At 38.5% G+C, this 19,085-nt stretch overlaps 1 protein-coding gene across 1 annotated transcript in view; it reads left to right on the top strand.

Annotated features, from left to right (window-relative positions):
- Positions 1–3,505: 3,505 nt before the first annotated feature.
- Positions 3,506–19,085, top strand: part of LOC131943991 (uncharacterized) — a 67,452-nt gene continuing 51,872 nt past the window's right edge. The window contains exons 1-7 of the mRNA XM_059304417.1: positions 3,506–3,651; positions 7,807–7,989; positions 8,269–8,436; positions 12,312–12,470; positions 12,555–12,679; positions 12,995–13,176; positions 17,121–17,280. Coding sequence (XP_059160400.1) covers positions 3,635–3,651; positions 7,807–7,989; positions 8,269–8,436; positions 12,312–12,470; positions 12,555–12,679; positions 12,995–13,176; positions 17,121–17,280 — 994 coding nt within the window. The 5' untranslated portion in view covers positions 3,506–3,634. The remainder of the gene's footprint in view (positions 3,652–7,806; positions 7,990–8,268; positions 8,437–12,311; positions 12,471–12,554; positions 12,680–12,994; positions 13,177–17,120; positions 17,281–19,085) is intronic.

Genomic DNA, 19,085 nt, shown 5'->3' with positions numbered 1-19,085 from the left:
CGCCATGGGAGAAGCACAAGATCGACCACTCACCCTGAAACTGTAATTGTCAGGACATTGCGCAATTTTTAGAGCTATTCCCCTTAACAAGTAAACCAAGAAAGTAAAGAAAAAATAATATCATCTAATATATAAAGTTCAATTCTGAATGTTTATATGTTTGTAATCGAGGATTGAAAAGGAACATAAGAAAAAACAAAAAACAAAGAGACCTCGATGGATTAAGTGTTAGATTATTAAAGTGCTCATGGTCTAAATTTATGAGTTAAAAAATCAATACTGAAAGTGTTGGGAAATAATTTTCATTTTTCTAACTGAAAGTAATAATTGTCGGCATGTTCATTAAACACAATTTTTAAAAAATATCATCTTTTACAAAAATTCTAATTATGTCTGAAAATTATTTATATTTAGTCCTTTAGCACTTACTTCCCTTTGATAAATTAGGAAAACACAATTACTTCCCTTTACAGAACATTGCATTAGTGGAAAAGAATTTACTTTTTATTACTTTGTTTTAGTGTTGGGAAAAAACATAATTACATAATTAGCGGGGATTGATCGAGTGCAAATGTTATAGGTATTTTTAATACTGCCTTTTATTTATTCTATACGCTGAACTTACTGTTTACTAATTATTTTTAAAAATCAATAAAAGTTAATAAGCCAGGTCCTACATGTCCTATATGTTTATTTCTTTCCGTTTACGGATAAGCTTGGAGTATTATAATTGTCCACTGGCGCCCAGACAGGGTGCTATTTGGGGCCCCGGGCCTTCCGTGTTCGGTTTGGCGCCTACGTTCGTTTAAGTGAGTGCAAAAGACTATGAATGTTGGGGTATTATAGTCGTTTATTAAGCTGAAACAGGCGATTCCGCCGGCGCCCCAGCATTGTGCGATTTGGCGCCCCTGGGTAGACTGTGAGCACTATGCGTTTATGTTCGCGTTTGTGTTTTCTTTGTGTTTAGGTTGGGTTTGCGTTAGTGGTTGGGTTTGCGTTTTGATTTTGTTCGTTTTTGTTCTTTCTCCTTCGTTTTCGTTTGTGTTTTTTTTCTTTGGGTTTGTGTTTGTATTTGTGTTTGTGGTTGGTTTTGTGTTTGTGGTTGGGTTTGGGTTTGTGTTATCGTTTGTATTAGTGTTTGCGTTTATGTTATGTTTCCTTTCTTTATTTGTGTTTTGGTTTTGGTTGGTTGTGGTTAGGGTGGGCAATGCCGGGTATATGCTGATTACTAAACACACATGTCATGTTCCTTTACAGATAGGTTTCAGAAAGCTCTTTTATAGACACCTGCACCAAACTACAAGAAGATATAAAATTTTATATAATACTAGCCGTCCCGGTTTGTGTTGTGTTTTCTTTGTGTTGTGTTTTGTTTGTGGTGTGTTTGTTTGTGTTATGTTCGCGGTTCTTTTTTTTGTGTTTTGGTTTTGGTTGATTGTGGTTAAGGTGGGCAATGCCGGATATACGCTGATTACAAAACGCACATGTCATGGTCCTTTACAGATAGGTTTTTCACAGAGGCCAGAGCAGGGCCTTGCCGGAACGGCTAGTTATTTAATAATTTAAGAAGCGACCCACGCTTTTATTTCTATATATTTTATAGAAATAAAAGCGTGGGCCGCTTATTAAATTCTAGTAAAGGTATTTATTACATAATATTCCTACGCTTTTCTTTATAGTTATATTAATAGTCGTTCATTATTCAGTATTTCAATAAAATCAATTATTTTTCGCTTTTTAGTCCATTATTAAATTAAGCTTGTTATTAAAACTTTAATTATTATCCTAATCTTAACAATAATTCTAACCCCATAGCTTTTATACATTTTTATCTATTTCTCTGCGGATTTGTGGTAAATACTGTGCTGTAACTCCATTGTAATCAATTTCTAATACAGCGATTGCAATACTCTCTTATTTATTGAATTAATTTCTACATGAAATGTTTTCTTAAGCTATATAAATTTAGTTTCGTAAAATTTTAACGGCCGAAATATGAACCATATTGATACCTCTAAGTAAGCCTATCGTTAGGAATGTAGGAATTTTTTATTATGCGCATTTTGTTTTGTGTTAACTTGGTGTGCAATTTGAAGTGGATTGTTATCTTAGACAGATAATACAACAGGAAGCCACTTTTAATGTACGCCTTGTTTATTCTGTATCGGAAACGGAAACATAACATGCAAGGGACATCACTCAAACATTATTAGACTAATACAAGAAGAATGAGTTCCCCTCAATATAAAGCTCAATATATTACACAATTCTTTATTCTACGATATTCTATTCTATTTTAAAAAGATTAAGTAATTAAAAATCATGTCTATATCCCGAGTAACCATCCCCTGTAGTGTTTCATAAGAATATTAGAGAAAGTTTAGGGGAGATCACTCCCGGTTTATTGAAATTATTTTAACCTTACTATTTTACACATTTTATGCTTGTTTCATTATGCTTGTTTCCTCGAGTTTCCTCGAGGCATCTCTTTGGGGGGGGGGGGGGGGAGGCTTAGCCCTCCACGAGGAAAGTCTACTGCCCCCCCCCCCCGAAGGAAATGGAATTCATATAGAAAATATATACTTTTAACAGTGTCCGCCCCCGTCCGCCCCCCCCCCCCCCCGAAAATTTTAGTCCGCTCCCCCCCCCACCCCCCGAAAATTTCAAGTGGACCCCCGAAGAAAAAAGTCTGGAAGTAATTCTGTTTAAAACGATGTTCGGGCGGTGGGACCGCGCTTGCGTTTAAATTCTGCTTTTATTTTAATTAATTTTAATTACTTTAGTTTAAAAGTCTGAGTGTAATTGTATTCAAACATGTAATCTTTTGATAACCCCTCCCCCCCCCCCCCCCCCCCCCCCCCACCCAAACAGAACCAGAAATTTGTATTCGTGGAAATAGTTCTAAAATATTCATTTTAATTTACCCTGACCCGAACCAATTTGATGACGTCACTAATGATGCTGGAGGGACCATGATCGATTTTAAACTATCGATTTTTTACTCGGGCTGCGCACATAGCAATCGTCACTAGTGATTCGTGACTACCATATCTGACTAGACCATATTTTATACACATTTCTATGTGGACAACCTTTTATAATTAAGTCTATGTGGACAACCTTTTATAAATATTTCTATGTGGACAACCTTTTATAAATAAGTCTATGTGGACAACCTTTTATAAATATTTCTATGTGGACAACCTTTTATAAATAATTCTATGTGGACAACCTTTTATAAATAAATCTATGTGGACAACCTTTTATAAATAATTCTATGTGGACAACCTTTTATAAATAATTCTATGTGGACAACCTTTTATAAATAATTCTATGTGGACAACCTTTTATAAATAATTCTATGTGGACAACCTTTTATAAATAATTCTATGTGGACAAACTTTTATAAATAATTCTATGTGGACAAACTTTTATAAATAATTCTATGTGGACAACCTTTTATAAATAATTCTGTGGACAACCTTTTATAAATAATTCTATGTGGACAACCTTTTATAAATATTTCTATGTGGACAACCTGTAATGTATATATTTACGTAGACAGCGTTTTAAAACACGTTTATGAAGACAACGTTTTCTAAACATTTCTATACAGATAAAATTTGTTAACTGAATGGACAAGGGCACATGGTGCGTAATGTTAAGTTTGCTAGGGATGACATTTTTTTTTTAAAATTATATAGTTGACTTTGAAAAAAAATGGACATAGGCAACAAATCTGAGAATATTTACCTAATCCTGTGGTAACCCTAACCCTAATCCCGTGGGAGATATCAATAACTACTGACCTATTCATCTCGAACCGACCACGTCTTCACAAAATGACAAATTCCCCACTTAATGACCAATTAACTTCAGACTGACATCTTCACCAACATTTGACCACTTCAATGAAAGGCTGACCACTTCATTACCAACTGACCACTTCAATACCAACTGACCACTTCATCAACGATTGACTAAATCAAACTGACCACTTCTTCACAAAAGGAACACTTTATCACCAACTGTTTACTTACCACCAACTGACTATTTTATCATTAACTGATCACGTCACCTCCAAACATCCTCTTGACGACTTTTAGGAACAATCATTGGCGTAGCGAGGTCGGGTGTCACCCGGTGCGGCACCTAATTGTGTCGCCCCCCCCCCCCCCCCCCCCCACGAAAGAAAAAAAATTATAAACTGTGCTCAGAGAATATTAACTATTTTTATTTACAGTCGGTTATAAATACGGCACGTTTTCTCTATCATTAGCAGGTTTACGTCATGGTGACATCCATCTCCCTCTCCACCCTTGTCGGGATTTGTCAACTTTGCTCTGTAGAGACTACGAGCTGACCCGCGACGTAGCATACGCCGTTATCTAGTTGTTTTATTTTCTGCTTATCAGCAATTGAAGAGCCAAGTGCTAAGAGTGCTTAAGTCACATTTTTGTGAAAATCAAACCAAGCATTGATCGTTATTCCTCTAGTTCAACTTTAACTTATAAACAAATAGTAATACTGAAGAATTTATTTAAGTTGCTCCTCCAAACAAACAAATAATATAAAAACTTAATGTTTTATAGTAAATTTTAATCTTTGAACTCATTTATCTCAAAATGTTGTTTTTTTCCCACGTTTTCTTTAACTTGCTTTCGTCTCTGTTTGTTTGTTTGTTTGTTTGTTTTTCCAATCAAATCTTGCGATCGAAATTTTGGGCACTTCCCAGTTAGCTAGAGGGTTGAAATTTTCAGGGAAGCTTTGTTTCCGATGACAATAGAATATTCAATTGTTATTATTACTTAATTGATCCATGGAAACATTTTATTGATCATTTTAGACCTCTATATAATTGTACAAAAAACGTGGGGGAAAAAGGGACATAACCCAGTAACTGTAATTTGATGAAAACAAGGTTCGGTACTCTCCCTCTTTTTGCTTACTGGGTAGTGTTCACGCGGTGTTTGTGTACAAACAACCGTAACAACTGGTGGCCAGTATGGGCGAGACGATATGGTCGAGTGGTTGGGCACACGATTGCTATCCCACTCGACACGGATTCAAATCTATGTGTTCTAGTCAGTAACGTATTCACACAACGTTTTTTTTTTTACGAGTTGTCTTCGTTTACCCAAAAAAAAAAGTGAAAAGATAAAATTGATAGCAAGATTTTAATGCAAACAAACAGACAAAGACTAAAAAGTAGAAAATAATAATCATTAAAAAAGTTTTAAAAAACCCACGTTTTCTGATTGAACTAAAAAGTAGAAAATAAATGCTATACATCACAATAATGCAAGCGATCACTCTACTATAAGCGATGAAAAACGTGGGGCGCCGTGATTTTCTTACAGTTTCTAATACTGTTGACTCTCTACAAGCTCCCTAATAAAAGTCAATAGTATTATCTAATCCAGGGGTCTCCAAACTTTTCAGCCCGAGGGCCGCATTAACTATCAAATATCAGTTCGGGGGCCAGAGTTTCTTTAAGGCATCTCTTCAGGGTCGTGGCGCCCTCGCCCCCCCCCCCGAAAGAACGTCTACCTCCCCCCCCCACAACGAAATATAATTTATATAGAAATATACACAAATTTCAAGTGTCCCCCCCCCCCCCCCCCCGAGGTCCAAATTTGCTTTTAGGTGGGTGTATAGATCAGAAACTAGATTTCACTCTCTTGCCGTTTTAGGTTCAGAAAATTTAAATGACTAGTTATGTCTGCAGCAGAGGCCAATTTCTATACCCACTCTTCATCAGACAATAATGGCTGTGACTTGCCTTTACTATCAGGAAGTCACCTATTTCTTTTCTTAATCTTAGATACTCTGCTCAGAATTTTTTCACAAAATTAGCAATCTTATTGATGTGAAACATGGTAAATCATGCGATTTTTTGTTTGTCTCTGAACTATCTATGGTTAGATATCCTCTCCGGTAACAGTGTCATACATTCTATGTAGGGAAGCCTGCTCTTGTGTTATGTTCATGTCTTCATCCACACCTCTAATGAACACAAGAAGTTGAGAGGTGGAACAGCTGTCCAGCGACTCATCTATTGCAATTGGAAAATGGCGAAACTTGCTTGAATTTTTTGCTGTTTGAGTCACAGTGTTTTCACCAATGTCTGCAACACGGCGAGTAATTGTATTTGCACCCAAAGCTACATTTTCAAATTGTTTTGAATTTTCTGTGCAAAGTTCCTCAGTCACCTCTAACAACATTTATTCAGTGGACAAAAAGATCGTCGCGGGCCGGATAAAATGACCTCGCGGGCCGCATCCGGCCCGCGGGCCGTAGTTTGGAGACCCCTGATCTAATCAATAGTAATATAACTTTTACTTAGGCGCCCCACGTTTTTCATCGCTTATAGTAGAGTGATCGCTTGCATTATTGTGATGTATAGCATTTATTTTCTACTTTTTAGTTCAATCAGAAAACGTGGGTTTTTTTTTAACTTTTTTAATGATTATTATTGTGACTTTTAGCACTAAGGTCTTCAATTCATAATTTGTGAATTCGACACTATCCCCCCCCCTTCCTTCCTCCCCCCCCTCCCCTCCGTGAAAGCAGCCGTTTACAGTAGACAATGAAGAGATCAAGCAAAAAATTGTTACCTCCCCTTCGTTTCCAATCGTTTAAATACTAAATTATCTACCCCTAATAGCCGTCAATAATTCGCCCCGGCTCTAAGATTGTAACAATTCGTTGTGAACCAAATCTCACCATATTGGTAGGGGTGGGGGTGGTAGCGATAGAGGCGTAGCGAGGGGGGGGGGGCGGGGGAACATATGTCCCCGGGCGCCGACCTTAGGGGGCGCCAAATTGAAAGTTCGAGGGGAGGGGGGTTCAAATCGAAAGTTAGAGGGGGGTGTGCAAATGAAAAGTTCGAGGGGGGGTGCAAATCGAAAGTTTGAGGGGGGGGGGGGGTGGTGCTAATGAAAAGTTCGAGGGTGGGGTGCAAATCGAAAATTTGCTCCCGAGGGGGGCGCCAAATTGAGAGTATGTCCCCGGGCGCCGGGAAGGGTCGCTACGCCTCTGGGTAGCGATATGGTCTGTTGAATATGCCAGGAGAGCGAGAGAGGGGGAAGTTCGGCGTGCGTCTTGTCCCGCACGGTCCCCATAAAGAGAAAAAAAAATATATAGATTTAACTCTTTCCAATTAATCATTTAATTTAGTGGAATTATCATTTTTCTGTATATATTTTGCTTTTTTTGCCTTGGTGTCATCCCCATAAATAGTGTCACTCTAACCCCCCCCCCCCTCCCTCGCTACGCCTCTGGGAACAATAACCATGTCGTGTGCCACCGTGTCAATATTGTATGCTGCTAATCCATTTACCCAACCCCACGTGTCTTGGGAACGAACGGGAAATGATGTTGATCAACCTATTGCAATGTATTTCTCCCTAAACTGGCCATTTATCTAGTACTAAATATGCTAACAACTGCTACACGAAAGAGTTAGGTTAGATTAGATTAGGGTTACGTTACGTTATGTGAGGTTAGGTTAGGTTAGGTTAGGTTAGGTTGGGTTGGGTTGGGTTGGGTTGGGTTGGCTTGGCTTGGCTTGGCTTGGCTTGGCTTGGCTTGGCTTGGCTTGGCTTGGCTTGGCTTAGCTTAGCTTAGCTTAGCTTAGCTTAGCTTAGCTTAGCTTAGCTTAGCTTAGCTTAGCTTAGCTTAGCTTAGCTTAGCTTAGCTTAGCTTAGCTTAGCTTAGCTTAGCTTAGGTCAGGTCAGAAAAGGTCAGGTCAGGACAGGTCAGGTTTAATTATGTTATAAGATAATTTCAAATTACTCTCTCAAGGAAAATGTCTTCAAAACCAAGCAAGGAGAAAGACAGTCTGGAATTACCCGAAGAAAAATGTAGTGGCCAAGAGATGGCTCAGACGCTTGAATTGATTGCAGAAGCGTGTGATGAGTTCAGTGAAATCACAACGTTTCACGGTTTGCGTTTGGTCTGTGCTCGTAATCTTCATGTTTTCAGAAGGTTAGTGACACATGATGTAGCTGAACATGTAATAAAGCTGGAATAGCAAACATGTGTGCTTGCTGTAATTCGATAAAATCTAAATGTTGCACGGCATCAAACTGCTTTTTGATCGCAATCTCCATGCACTTAACAAAAGAAGGCATATAGAAAGAGCAATACTAGTTTTTGAAATCATGATATTATTATTTTCCTTTCATAGATTTTATCATTTATATTTATGTCGTTACAAAACTATGTAACCTTGAATATTTTGTCACCTTTCTGTTTTTCTACTAGGTCCATTTGGATCATTATTGTTTTAAGCTGTTTCGTGGCGCTTGCCCTGCAAGTTCAGCAGCAGGTCATTTACTTCTTGAGTCACCCCAAGACTATTTATGTCGAGAAGATGCCAGTCAAGTCCCTAGACTTTCCAGCCATTACCATTTGTAACGAAAATACTTTTAAGTAAGTGGAATACGCCGCTATTTAGTTGTTTTATTTTCTACTTATCAGTAATTCATAATTTGTGAGTTCGACACTACCCTCCCTCGCCTTAGTTTCAAATCGTCTAAACTAAATTATCTGCCTCCAATTGCCGTTACTAAATCGACCCGGCTCTACTGTTGTAAACTTTCCGCGTGAACCACAGCTCACCAGACTGGTGGGGGTGGTAGCGATATGGTCTGGTGGTGTCCCGCATGGTCTCCATGAAGAGAATTATACGTATAGATAGATTATATTTATTGGTATTTTTATTATTATTATTAGGCCTATTTTTGTTATTATTTTTTTTTTACAGTGCGTACCGTACCGGGTGACACCATGGCGGAAGTTGCAAAATATATATCAAAGATATGCTTTTAGCCAGTTTAATTAACGATTAATTACAGGTAATTCACCTGTATTAATAATGACTATAGATAAACACCTTTACTTTTAACTGTGCACACTTTAAAAATATCGACCGGGGGGGGGGGGGCGAGTGTAACACCAACTATAAACTTTACAAGGAATTAAGGTTTTGTTGAGTATTTTGAATAACTGATAAGTCAATAAGTCAATCAACGACCGGTGAAGGAGTGACACCGAAATCTAATAATTTACTATCAAAACGATTTATATAAAACATATTATAATGTGCGCAATAATAGAAGCAATAATCTAATATATTTTTTTTTAATTTTTTTTTATTTTTTTTTTCTAATATATAAAGTTCAATTCTGTATGTTTGTATGTTTGTAATCGAGGATTACAAAGGAATATAAGAAAAAGCGAAAAAAATGATACCTCGATGGATTCAAGTGTTAGGTTATTAAAGTGCTCATGGTCTAAATTTATGAGTTAAAAAATTACTATTGAAATTCTTTCAAAACAATTATCATTTTATGTACTTAGAATAATAATTTTCAATTACAAACATTACATTAAATTAAAAAACAGTGTACCAACGTTTATAAAATTTCTAAAATTGTGTCTGAAATGTTTTTGCATTTTGTCCTTTAGTTCTCATAACGTCCCTTGATTTGGAAAACACAGATACTCCCCCTTTTAAAAAAACCCCATTAAATCGGGGGAAGAAAGAATTTACTTTTTATTTCTTTGTTTTGGTGTTAGAAAACAAGTTAATAAAAAGTCTAGTGACAATTTAAGCGCAATGTCCTTATGTTATCCATAACAATTTTTAATTTTTTGTGACCGAACGAAAGGATATTTTTTTGCGCTAAAAAAAGACAACTATATTAACCTATATCAACGGAAATAGTTTTATTTTAACGAGTAGGCCTACACTATGCTCAGTTTAAAAAAAAGTAGTAAATATCATCCTAGGCCTACACGATGCTCAGTTTTAAAAAGTAGTAAATATTTTTTTGTGACCGAACGAAAGGATATTTTTGAAAACTTTCTTCGGCAATATTGTTCTAAATTATGGCAGAAATCGATTGGTAAATATTTCAAGTCGCTAAGTCGTCTGGTTGCCGAGATATGGGCCAAAATCTGCATTTTTTCGAGGTTTTTTTGGCTTTTCCGGGAAATCCAGGAAGGAATTCCGGGAATTTTTTTGGCCCACAATCATCCTCGGAACTTGTTTAACATATTTGCTTTGGAACTAGTCCTCGATATTGCTTCGTTGAGGAGGAGATACGACTTAAAGCTGCGGACACACATCCATCCATCCATCCATCCATCCATCACCAGAAATGACGAGTTAATAATCGCAATTGTCCAGTATGGAAATTGCGCTAAAAAAATAATTACATAATTAGCGGGGGTCGATTAAGTGCAATGTCGTTGGTATTTTAACACTGCCTTTTATTTATTCTATTCACTGAACATACTGTTTACTAATTATTTTTTAAAATCAATAACATTTAATAAGCCAGGTCCTACAAATCCTATATGTTTATTTCTTTACATTTACGGATAAGCTTGGAGTATTATAATTTTGTTTAATAAATTGAAACAGGCGCGTCCGCCGTCACCCCTGCACGGTTCGATTTGGCGCCCTGGGCTATCTTGTGAGCGCTATGCTGCATAATTTCGTTTTAAACAGTGCGATAGACTATGGATAAGAAATGTTACTATGGTCTTTAAGTTAATCGAATCCGGGCGCCCTCTGGCACCCCGACAGGGTGCTATTTGGCGCTCCGGGCCTATCGTGTTCGCTATGGTACCTACGTTTGCGTAAGTGAGTTCAAAAGGCTATGAATAAGATGGGTACTATAGTTGTTTACTAAGTTGAATCAGACGGTTACGCCGCACGTCGTCATGGTGCGATTTGGCGCCCCAGGCTAGACTCAGGGGCGGAACTACAGTGCCGCCAGACCCCGCAATGCGGGGGGGCCCACGCCATTTAGGGGCCCAGAGCCGACCATAATACATTTTTTTATAGTTAAAAAAAGTAAATTTTCTTTCATTTTTGACTTGATAGTTGTTTTGTAAAAAATTACCGTAGCTGCGGTTGGATTATCTTTATTCTATAGACACCACCCCACGCTCTTGTTTCTTCTTTTTCCCTTTGTTTTTAAACAACTTTGAAAGCCGAGTCTTTCTCCTACAATTAAACTTATCAAAGATAAGCACATGTTCAAACCACTTCCATGGCTTATTTCCCTTTTTTAAAAAATAGTCAAATAAGGGTGATCATAAGCTCCTTTTAATAGATTTGTACTAAACAAATTAAAAAGCAATTACTTCTCTAAATTATTATTTTTTTAATAAGTTATTACTAAAGAATGATATTGTATAAAAGGGAAATGTATTGAAATGTATTAAATCAATAATATTTTAAACATTAATAATATAACTACAAAAAAAACATAAAAATAAACATAACACGAGACACCATTACTTATACAAAGCTTTCATATTTTATATTATTTTGACCGACAGGATGATAAAAGGGCTTCTATCAAAAATTAATTAAAACTGATTTTCACAAAACACGCTAATGCACTTACACACATGACATGATGTTGAATTTTTTTTTTATTGATGTTTTTCCAATCCCGAACAGGACAGCTATGAGTATCATATGTTCGTATTTTGTGATTGCATATATATATATATATATATATATATATATATATATATATATATATATATATATATATATATATATATATGGGGGGGCCTAAAAAATTTTTTTGCGGGGTGGCCCTTTTTTTCTAGTTCCGCCACTGGCTAGACTGTGGTATTATTAAATTTTCATTTATACTGCTAGTAGTAGTATTGGTATTATTAAATTTTCAATTATACGCCTAGTAGTAGTATTGGTATTATTAAATTTTCATTTATACTGCTAGTAGTAGTATTGGTATTATTAAATTTTCATTTATACGCCTAGTAGTAGTATTGGTATTATTAAATTTTCATTTATACGCCTAGTAGTAGTATTGGTATTATTAAATTTTCATTTATACGCCTAATAGTAGTATTGGTATTATTACATTTTCATTTATACGCCTAGTAGTAGTATTGGTATTATTAAATTTTCATTTATACGCCTAGTAGTAGTATTGGTATTATTACATTTTCATTTATACGCCTAGTAGTAGTATTGGTATTATTAAATTTTCATTTATACTGCTAGTAGTAGTATTGGTATTATTAAATTTTCATTTATACTGCTAGTAGTAGTATTGGTATTATTAAATTTTCATTTATACGCCTAGTAGTAGTATTGGTATTATTACATTTTCATTTATACGCCTAGTAGCAGTATTGGTATTATTACATTTTCATTTATACACCTAGTAGTAGTATTGGTATTATTAAATTTTCATTTATACGCCTAGAATAAAAATGGTGATTCATTTAAAATTATGAGATGTTCTCAAAAGAATTTCAGCTGCTTACCAGAGGGGGTATTTTAACGTGATTAAGAAAATGATTGAAGAAAACCTGTCCCAAGATGACGTAGACTTAGCGGAAGTGGGAAACCTTAGCCTGGATGAGCTGCACTACCAAGTTGGAAATCGGATGGAAACCATGTTGCTTAGGTAACCGTTGGCAAGACTTTTGTAGAGATGAATACTTGTTTTGGTTATTGTCGAATTGGTTGAGTTTGGTAATTTTGTCGTCAGGTGCAAGTGGAGCACGAATGAGAAATGTTCGGCAACAAACTTTACTACTCAGCTGACTGATCAGGGTCTATGTCACACCTTTAACGGCCCTCTGTCAGATCGATCTTTGACAGTTCAAACACCAGGTGAGTTCATTAAACACATGACGTGACGTAGCATGGCGTAACGTGACATGCTTTGACATAGCGTGATATAAAGTGACACAACATCATTTGATATGATGCGTGGCGTGGCGTGATGTAGCCTAACCTAACCTAACGTAAGGTTAAATGAATCAACAACAAATGTATTTTTGCACATCATTTCATTCAATAGCCGCATGGTAATAAATCGAGCGATAAAACACAAAATAAACTAGCACTAAACGTTAATTCAAAACAAACTCTGACTACTCACAATATTAACTACAACAACAATAATAAATCTGTCTGAAATTTTAGGGGCGTCTAAAGCTCTCCAGTTGACCTTGAATGTTGAAGAATATGAAAGGATGTCAGGCTCGCATGTCGCCTCAGGCATTCATCTTTTGGTTCACCACAGACGGGAATATCCGCTGGTCGAAAGACTAGGTCAAGCTGTGGCCACAGGCAGTCATACCTTTATTGCCCTCTCGGAGATTAAGGTTAGACATAACCCTAACTCAATAGCCACAATGTCACACAACCCTATACCCATGGCCACAATGTCACACAACCCTATACCCATGGCCACAATGTCACACAACCCTATACCCATGGCCCCAATGTCACACAACCCTATACCCATGGCCTCAATGTTACACAACCCTATACCCACAATGTCACACAACCCTATACCCATGGCCACAATGTCACACAACCCTATACCCATGGCCACAATGTCACACAACCCTATACCCATAGCCACAATGTCACACAACCCTATACCCATGGCCACAATGTCACACAACCCTATACCCATGGCCACAATGTCACACAACCCTATACCCATGGCCACAATGTCACACAACCCTATACCCATGGCCACAATGTTACACAACCCTATACCCCCAATGTCACACAACCCTATACCCATGGCCACAATGTCACACAACCCTATACCCATGGCCACAATGTCACACAACCCTATACCCATGGCCACAATGTCACACAACCCTATACCCCCAAGGTCACACAACCCTATACCCATGGCCACAATGTCACACAACCCTATACCCATGGCCACAATGTCACACAACCCTATATCCATGGCCACAATGTCACACAACCCTATATCCATGGCCACAATGTCACACAACCCTATACCCATGGCCACAATGTCACACAACCCTATACCCATGGCCACAATGTCACACAACCCTATACCCATGGCCACAATGTTACACAACCCTATACCCATGGCCACAATGTCACACAACCCTATACCCATGGCCACAATGTCACACAACCCTATACCCACAATGTCACACAACCCTATACCCACAATGTCACACAACCCTATACCCATGGCCACAATGTCACACAACCCTATACCCATGGCCCCAATGTCACACAACCCTATACCCACAATGTCACACAACCCTATACCCATGGCCACAATGTCACACAACCCTATACCCATGGCCACAATGTCACACAACCCTATACCCATGGCCCCAATGTAACACAACCCTATACCCCCAATGTCACACAACCCTATACCCATGGCCACAATGTCACACAACCCTATACCCATGGCCACAATGTCACACAACCCTAACCCCATCGCCACAATGTCACACAACCCTATACCCATGGCCACAATGTCACACAACCCTATACCCATAGCCACAATGTCACACAACCCTATACCCATGGCCACAATGTCACACAACCCTATACCCATGGCCACAATGTCACACAACCCTATACCCATAGCCACAATGTCACACAACCCTATACCCATGGCCACAATGTTACACAACCCTATACCCATGGCCACAATGTTACACAACCCTATACCCATGGCCACAATGTCACACAACCCTATACCCATGGCCACAATGTCACACAACCCTATACCCATGGCCCCAATGTCACACAACCCTATACCCATGGCCACAATGTCACACAACCCTATATCCATGGCCACAATGTCACACAACCCTATATCCATGGCCACAATGTCACACAACCCTATACCCATGGCCACAATGTCACACAACCCTATACCCATGGCAACAATGTCTCACAACCCTATACCCATGGCAACAATGTCACACAACCCTATACCCATGGCCACAATGTCACACAACCCTATACCCATGGCCACAATGTCACACAACCCTATACCCATGGCCACAATGTCACACAACCCTATACCCACAATGTCACACAACCCTATACCCACAATGTCACACAACCCTATACCCACAATGTCACACAACCCTATACCCATGGCCACAATGTCACACAACCCTATACCCATGGCCACAATGTCACACAACCCTATACCCATGGCCACAATGTTACACAACCCTATACCCACAATGTCACACAACCCTATACCCATGGCCACAATGTCACACAACCCTATACCCATGGCCACAATGTCACACAACCCTATACCCATGGCCACAATGTCACACAACCCTATACCCACAATGTCACACAACCCTATACCCATGGCCACAATGTCACACAACCCTATACCCATGGCCACAATGTCACACAACCCTATACCCATGGCCCCAATGTCACACAACCCTATACCCATGGCCACAATGTCACACAACCCTATACCCACAATGTCACACAACCCTATACCCATGGCCACAATGTCACACAACCCTATACCCACAATGTCACACAACCCTATACCCATGGCCACAATGTCACACAACCCTATACCCATGGCCACAATGTCACACAACCCTATACCCATGGCCACAATGTCACACAACCCTATACCCATGGCCCCAATGTCACACAACCCTATACCCATGGCCACAATGTCACACAACCCTATACCCATGGCCACAATGTCACACAACCCTATACCCATGGCCACAATGTTACACAACCCTATACCCACAATGTCACACAACCCTATACCCATGGCCACAATGTCACACAACCCTATACCCATAGCCACAATGTCACACAACCCTATACCCATGGCCACAATGTCACACAACCCTATACCCACAATGTCACACAACCCTATACCCATGGCCACAATGTCACACAACCCTATACCCATGGCCACAATGTCACACAACCCTATACCCATGTCCCCAATGTCACACAACCCTATACCCATGGCCACAATGTCACACAACCCTATACCCACAATGTCACACAACCCTATACCCATGGCCACAATGTCACACAACCCTATACCCATGGCCACAATGTCACACAACCCTATACCCATGGCCACAATGTCACACAACCCTATACCCATGGCCACAATGTCACACAACCCTATACCCATGGCCACAATGTCACACAACCCTATACCCATGGCCACAATGTCACACAACCCTATACCCATGGCCACAATGTCACACAACCCTATGCCCTATACCTATGGCCACAATTTCACACAACCCTATACCCATGGCCACAAAAAGGCGGTTAGTTCTGATGTCCTTGGTGGTAACAAAAGGCTGACACCAACAAAAGGCCGACGGGTAAAAGGACGACAACTAAGAGGCCGACATAAAAAAAGCCGACTGGACATAAGGCTTACAAGTTTTAATAAAACAACTAACTCCAATTATAAATCTGTTTAGTATTTATTTAGACCAAGTTACATAGTGATGAATTTAAAGTTCAACATAGGACCTAGTATGCTATGCCACGTAAATAGATATTGGGGTTATCAATCAAAAGTAATTATCAAAATTGTTTAAAATCAGAGAATATTAAAAAGAATTTAAAAAAACAGCTTAAAATTTAGATGGTTTAAAATATTATGTAGATAAATTAATTTTTGTAATAGACGTACACTTACTCACACACCTTCACACATTCACACACATACACACACACACACACACACATATATATATATATATATATATATATATATATATATATATATATATATATATATATATATATATATATATATATATATATATATATATATATATATATATATATATATATATATATATATATATATATATATACTAGCCGTCCCGGCCAGGCTCTGCACTGGCCTCTGTGAAAGACCGATCAGTAAAGGACCGTTACTTGTGTGTTTATTAAACAGCATATACCCGGCATTGACGTTTGACCAAAGAACACATAACCCTAAACCAAATTTGGCGTAATTGGATGCCTAATTAATTTTACAATAACTGAGTCATTAGTCTACAATTTTAACTCCTTACCAAAATCGACAAAGGTTATGGTATGGTTTATGGTATGGTTAATGGTATAGGCTATGGTATGGTGTGTGTTATGGTTTATGAATAATGGTATGGGTTATGGTATGAATGATGGTATGGGTTATGGTATGTTGTGTGATATGGTTTATGGTATGAATGATGGTGTTGGTTAAATTATAAATGATGGTATGGACCAAATTACATTTTAGGAGCAACGACTTGGACGGCCGTATGCCAACTGTAGTTCGGGCCACTTGTCGTATGTCCCTAACGACACATACATCTATGCCAGATCTTCGTGTGAGACGGAATGTTATGTTTCCTACGTGGTAGCCAAATGTGGCTGCAAGGATTTCTATATGCCAGGAGGTAACGAATGTTAGTTGCTTGTGTAAGATATAACAACGCGAGTTGCTTCAAATAAGATATAAAAGTTTTTAGAAGCAAGTCATCGTTTTCTTCTAAATTTGAGGTGGGAGGGGGAGTAGGGGTTAAGTAGCGTTACTTGGTGTTCGGTAATGTTTCAGGTTTCAAATTTGTGTTTAATATATGCCAGCAATCTTTATATTTTTACTTTTTTGTTTAAAGAGTATACACAAAGTATTGTAATCTTGAGTAAACAGAAAGTATTGTAAACGAGCAGAAAAACGAAACGAAATTTGAGTAGTTTTCGTCGTTCTACACACTAGCTAGTGTGAGTGTGTGTCAATCAGCTAGTGTGAGTGTGTGTCAGTGTGAGTGGGTGTCAGTGTGTGTGTGTCAATTAGCTAGTGTGAGTGTGTGTCAATTAGCTAGTGTGTGTGTCAATTAGCTAGTGTGAGTGTGTGTCAATCAGCTAGTGTGAGTGTGTGTCAATTAGCTAGTGTGAGTGTGTGTCAATTAGGTAGTGTGAGTGTGTGTCAATCAGCTAGTGTGAGTGTGTGTCAATTAGCTAGTGTGAGTGTGTGTCAATTAGCTAGTGTGAGTGTGTCAGTGGGAGTGTGTGTCAATTAGCTAGTGTGAGTGTGTGTCAATTAGCTAGTGTGAGTGTGTGTCAGTGTGTGTGTGTGTCAATCAGCTAGTGTGAGTGTGTGTCAATCAGCTAGTGTGAGTGTGTGTCAGTGTGAGTGTGTGTCAATCAGCTAGTGTGAGTGTGTGTCAATTAGCTAGTGTGAGAGTGTGTCAATTAGCTAGTGTGAGTGTGTGTCAGTGTGAAAGTGTGTCAGTGTGAGTGTGTGTCAATTAGCTAGTGTGAATTTGTGTCAATCAGCTAGTGTGAGTGTGTGTCAATCAGCTAGTGTGAGTGTGTGTCAGTGTGTGTTTGTGTCAATTAGCTAGTGTGAGTGTGTGCCAGTGTGAGTGTGTCAGTGTGAGTGTGTGTTAGTGTGTGTGTGTCAATTAGCTAGTGTGAATGTGTGTCAATTAGCTAGTGTGAGTGTGTGTCAATCAGCTAGTGTGAGTGTGTGTCAGTGTGTGTGTTTGTGTCAATTAGCTAGTGTGAATGTGTGTCAATTAGCTAGTGTGAGTGTGAGTGTGTGTGTGTGTGTTTCAATTAGCTAGTGTGAGTGTGTGTCAATCAGCTAGTGTGAGTGTGTGTCAGTGTGTGTGTTTGTGTCAATTAGCTAGTGTGAGTGTGTGTCAATTAGCTAGTGTGAGTGTGAGTGTGTGTGTATGTGTGTTTCAATTAGCTAGTGTGATTGTGTGTCAATTAGCTAGTGTGAGTGTGTGTCAATTAGCTAGTGTGAGTGTGTGTCAGTGTGAGTGTGTGTCAATTAGCTAGTGTGAGTGTGTGTCAAATAGCTAATGTGAGTGTATGTCAATTAGCTAGAGTGAGTGTGTGTCAGTGTGAGTGTGTGTCAATTAGCTAGTGTGAGTGTGTGTCAATCAGCTAATGTGAGTGTATGTCAATTAGCTAGAGTGAGTGTGTGTCAGTGTGAGTGTGTGTCAGTGTGAGTGTGTGTCAATTAGCTAGTGTGAGTGTGTGTCAGTGTGAGTGTGTGTCAGTGTGAGTGTGTGTCAATTAGCTAGTTTGAGTATCCTTTCGATGATGTTGATTAAATTTTATATACAAATATTATATATTTTTACTTTCTCGTATATACGAAGTATAGAGAAAGTCTTATAATCGTGCAAAAAAAAAATCGAGATTTTTACAAATCTCGACGTTTTACACCTCACTGATACGGAAAAACATA

The sequence above is a fragment of the Physella acuta genome, unplaced genomic scaffold (genome assembly GCF_028476545.2).
Source record: "Physella acuta isolate Inbredline_101_S28 unplaced genomic scaffold, ASM2847654v3 ptg000476l, whole genome shotgun sequence".
Taxonomy (NCBI): domain Eukaryota; kingdom Metazoa; phylum Mollusca; class Gastropoda; family Physidae; genus Physella; species Physella acuta.
This window is presented reverse-complemented; position numbering and strand designations above follow the sequence as displayed.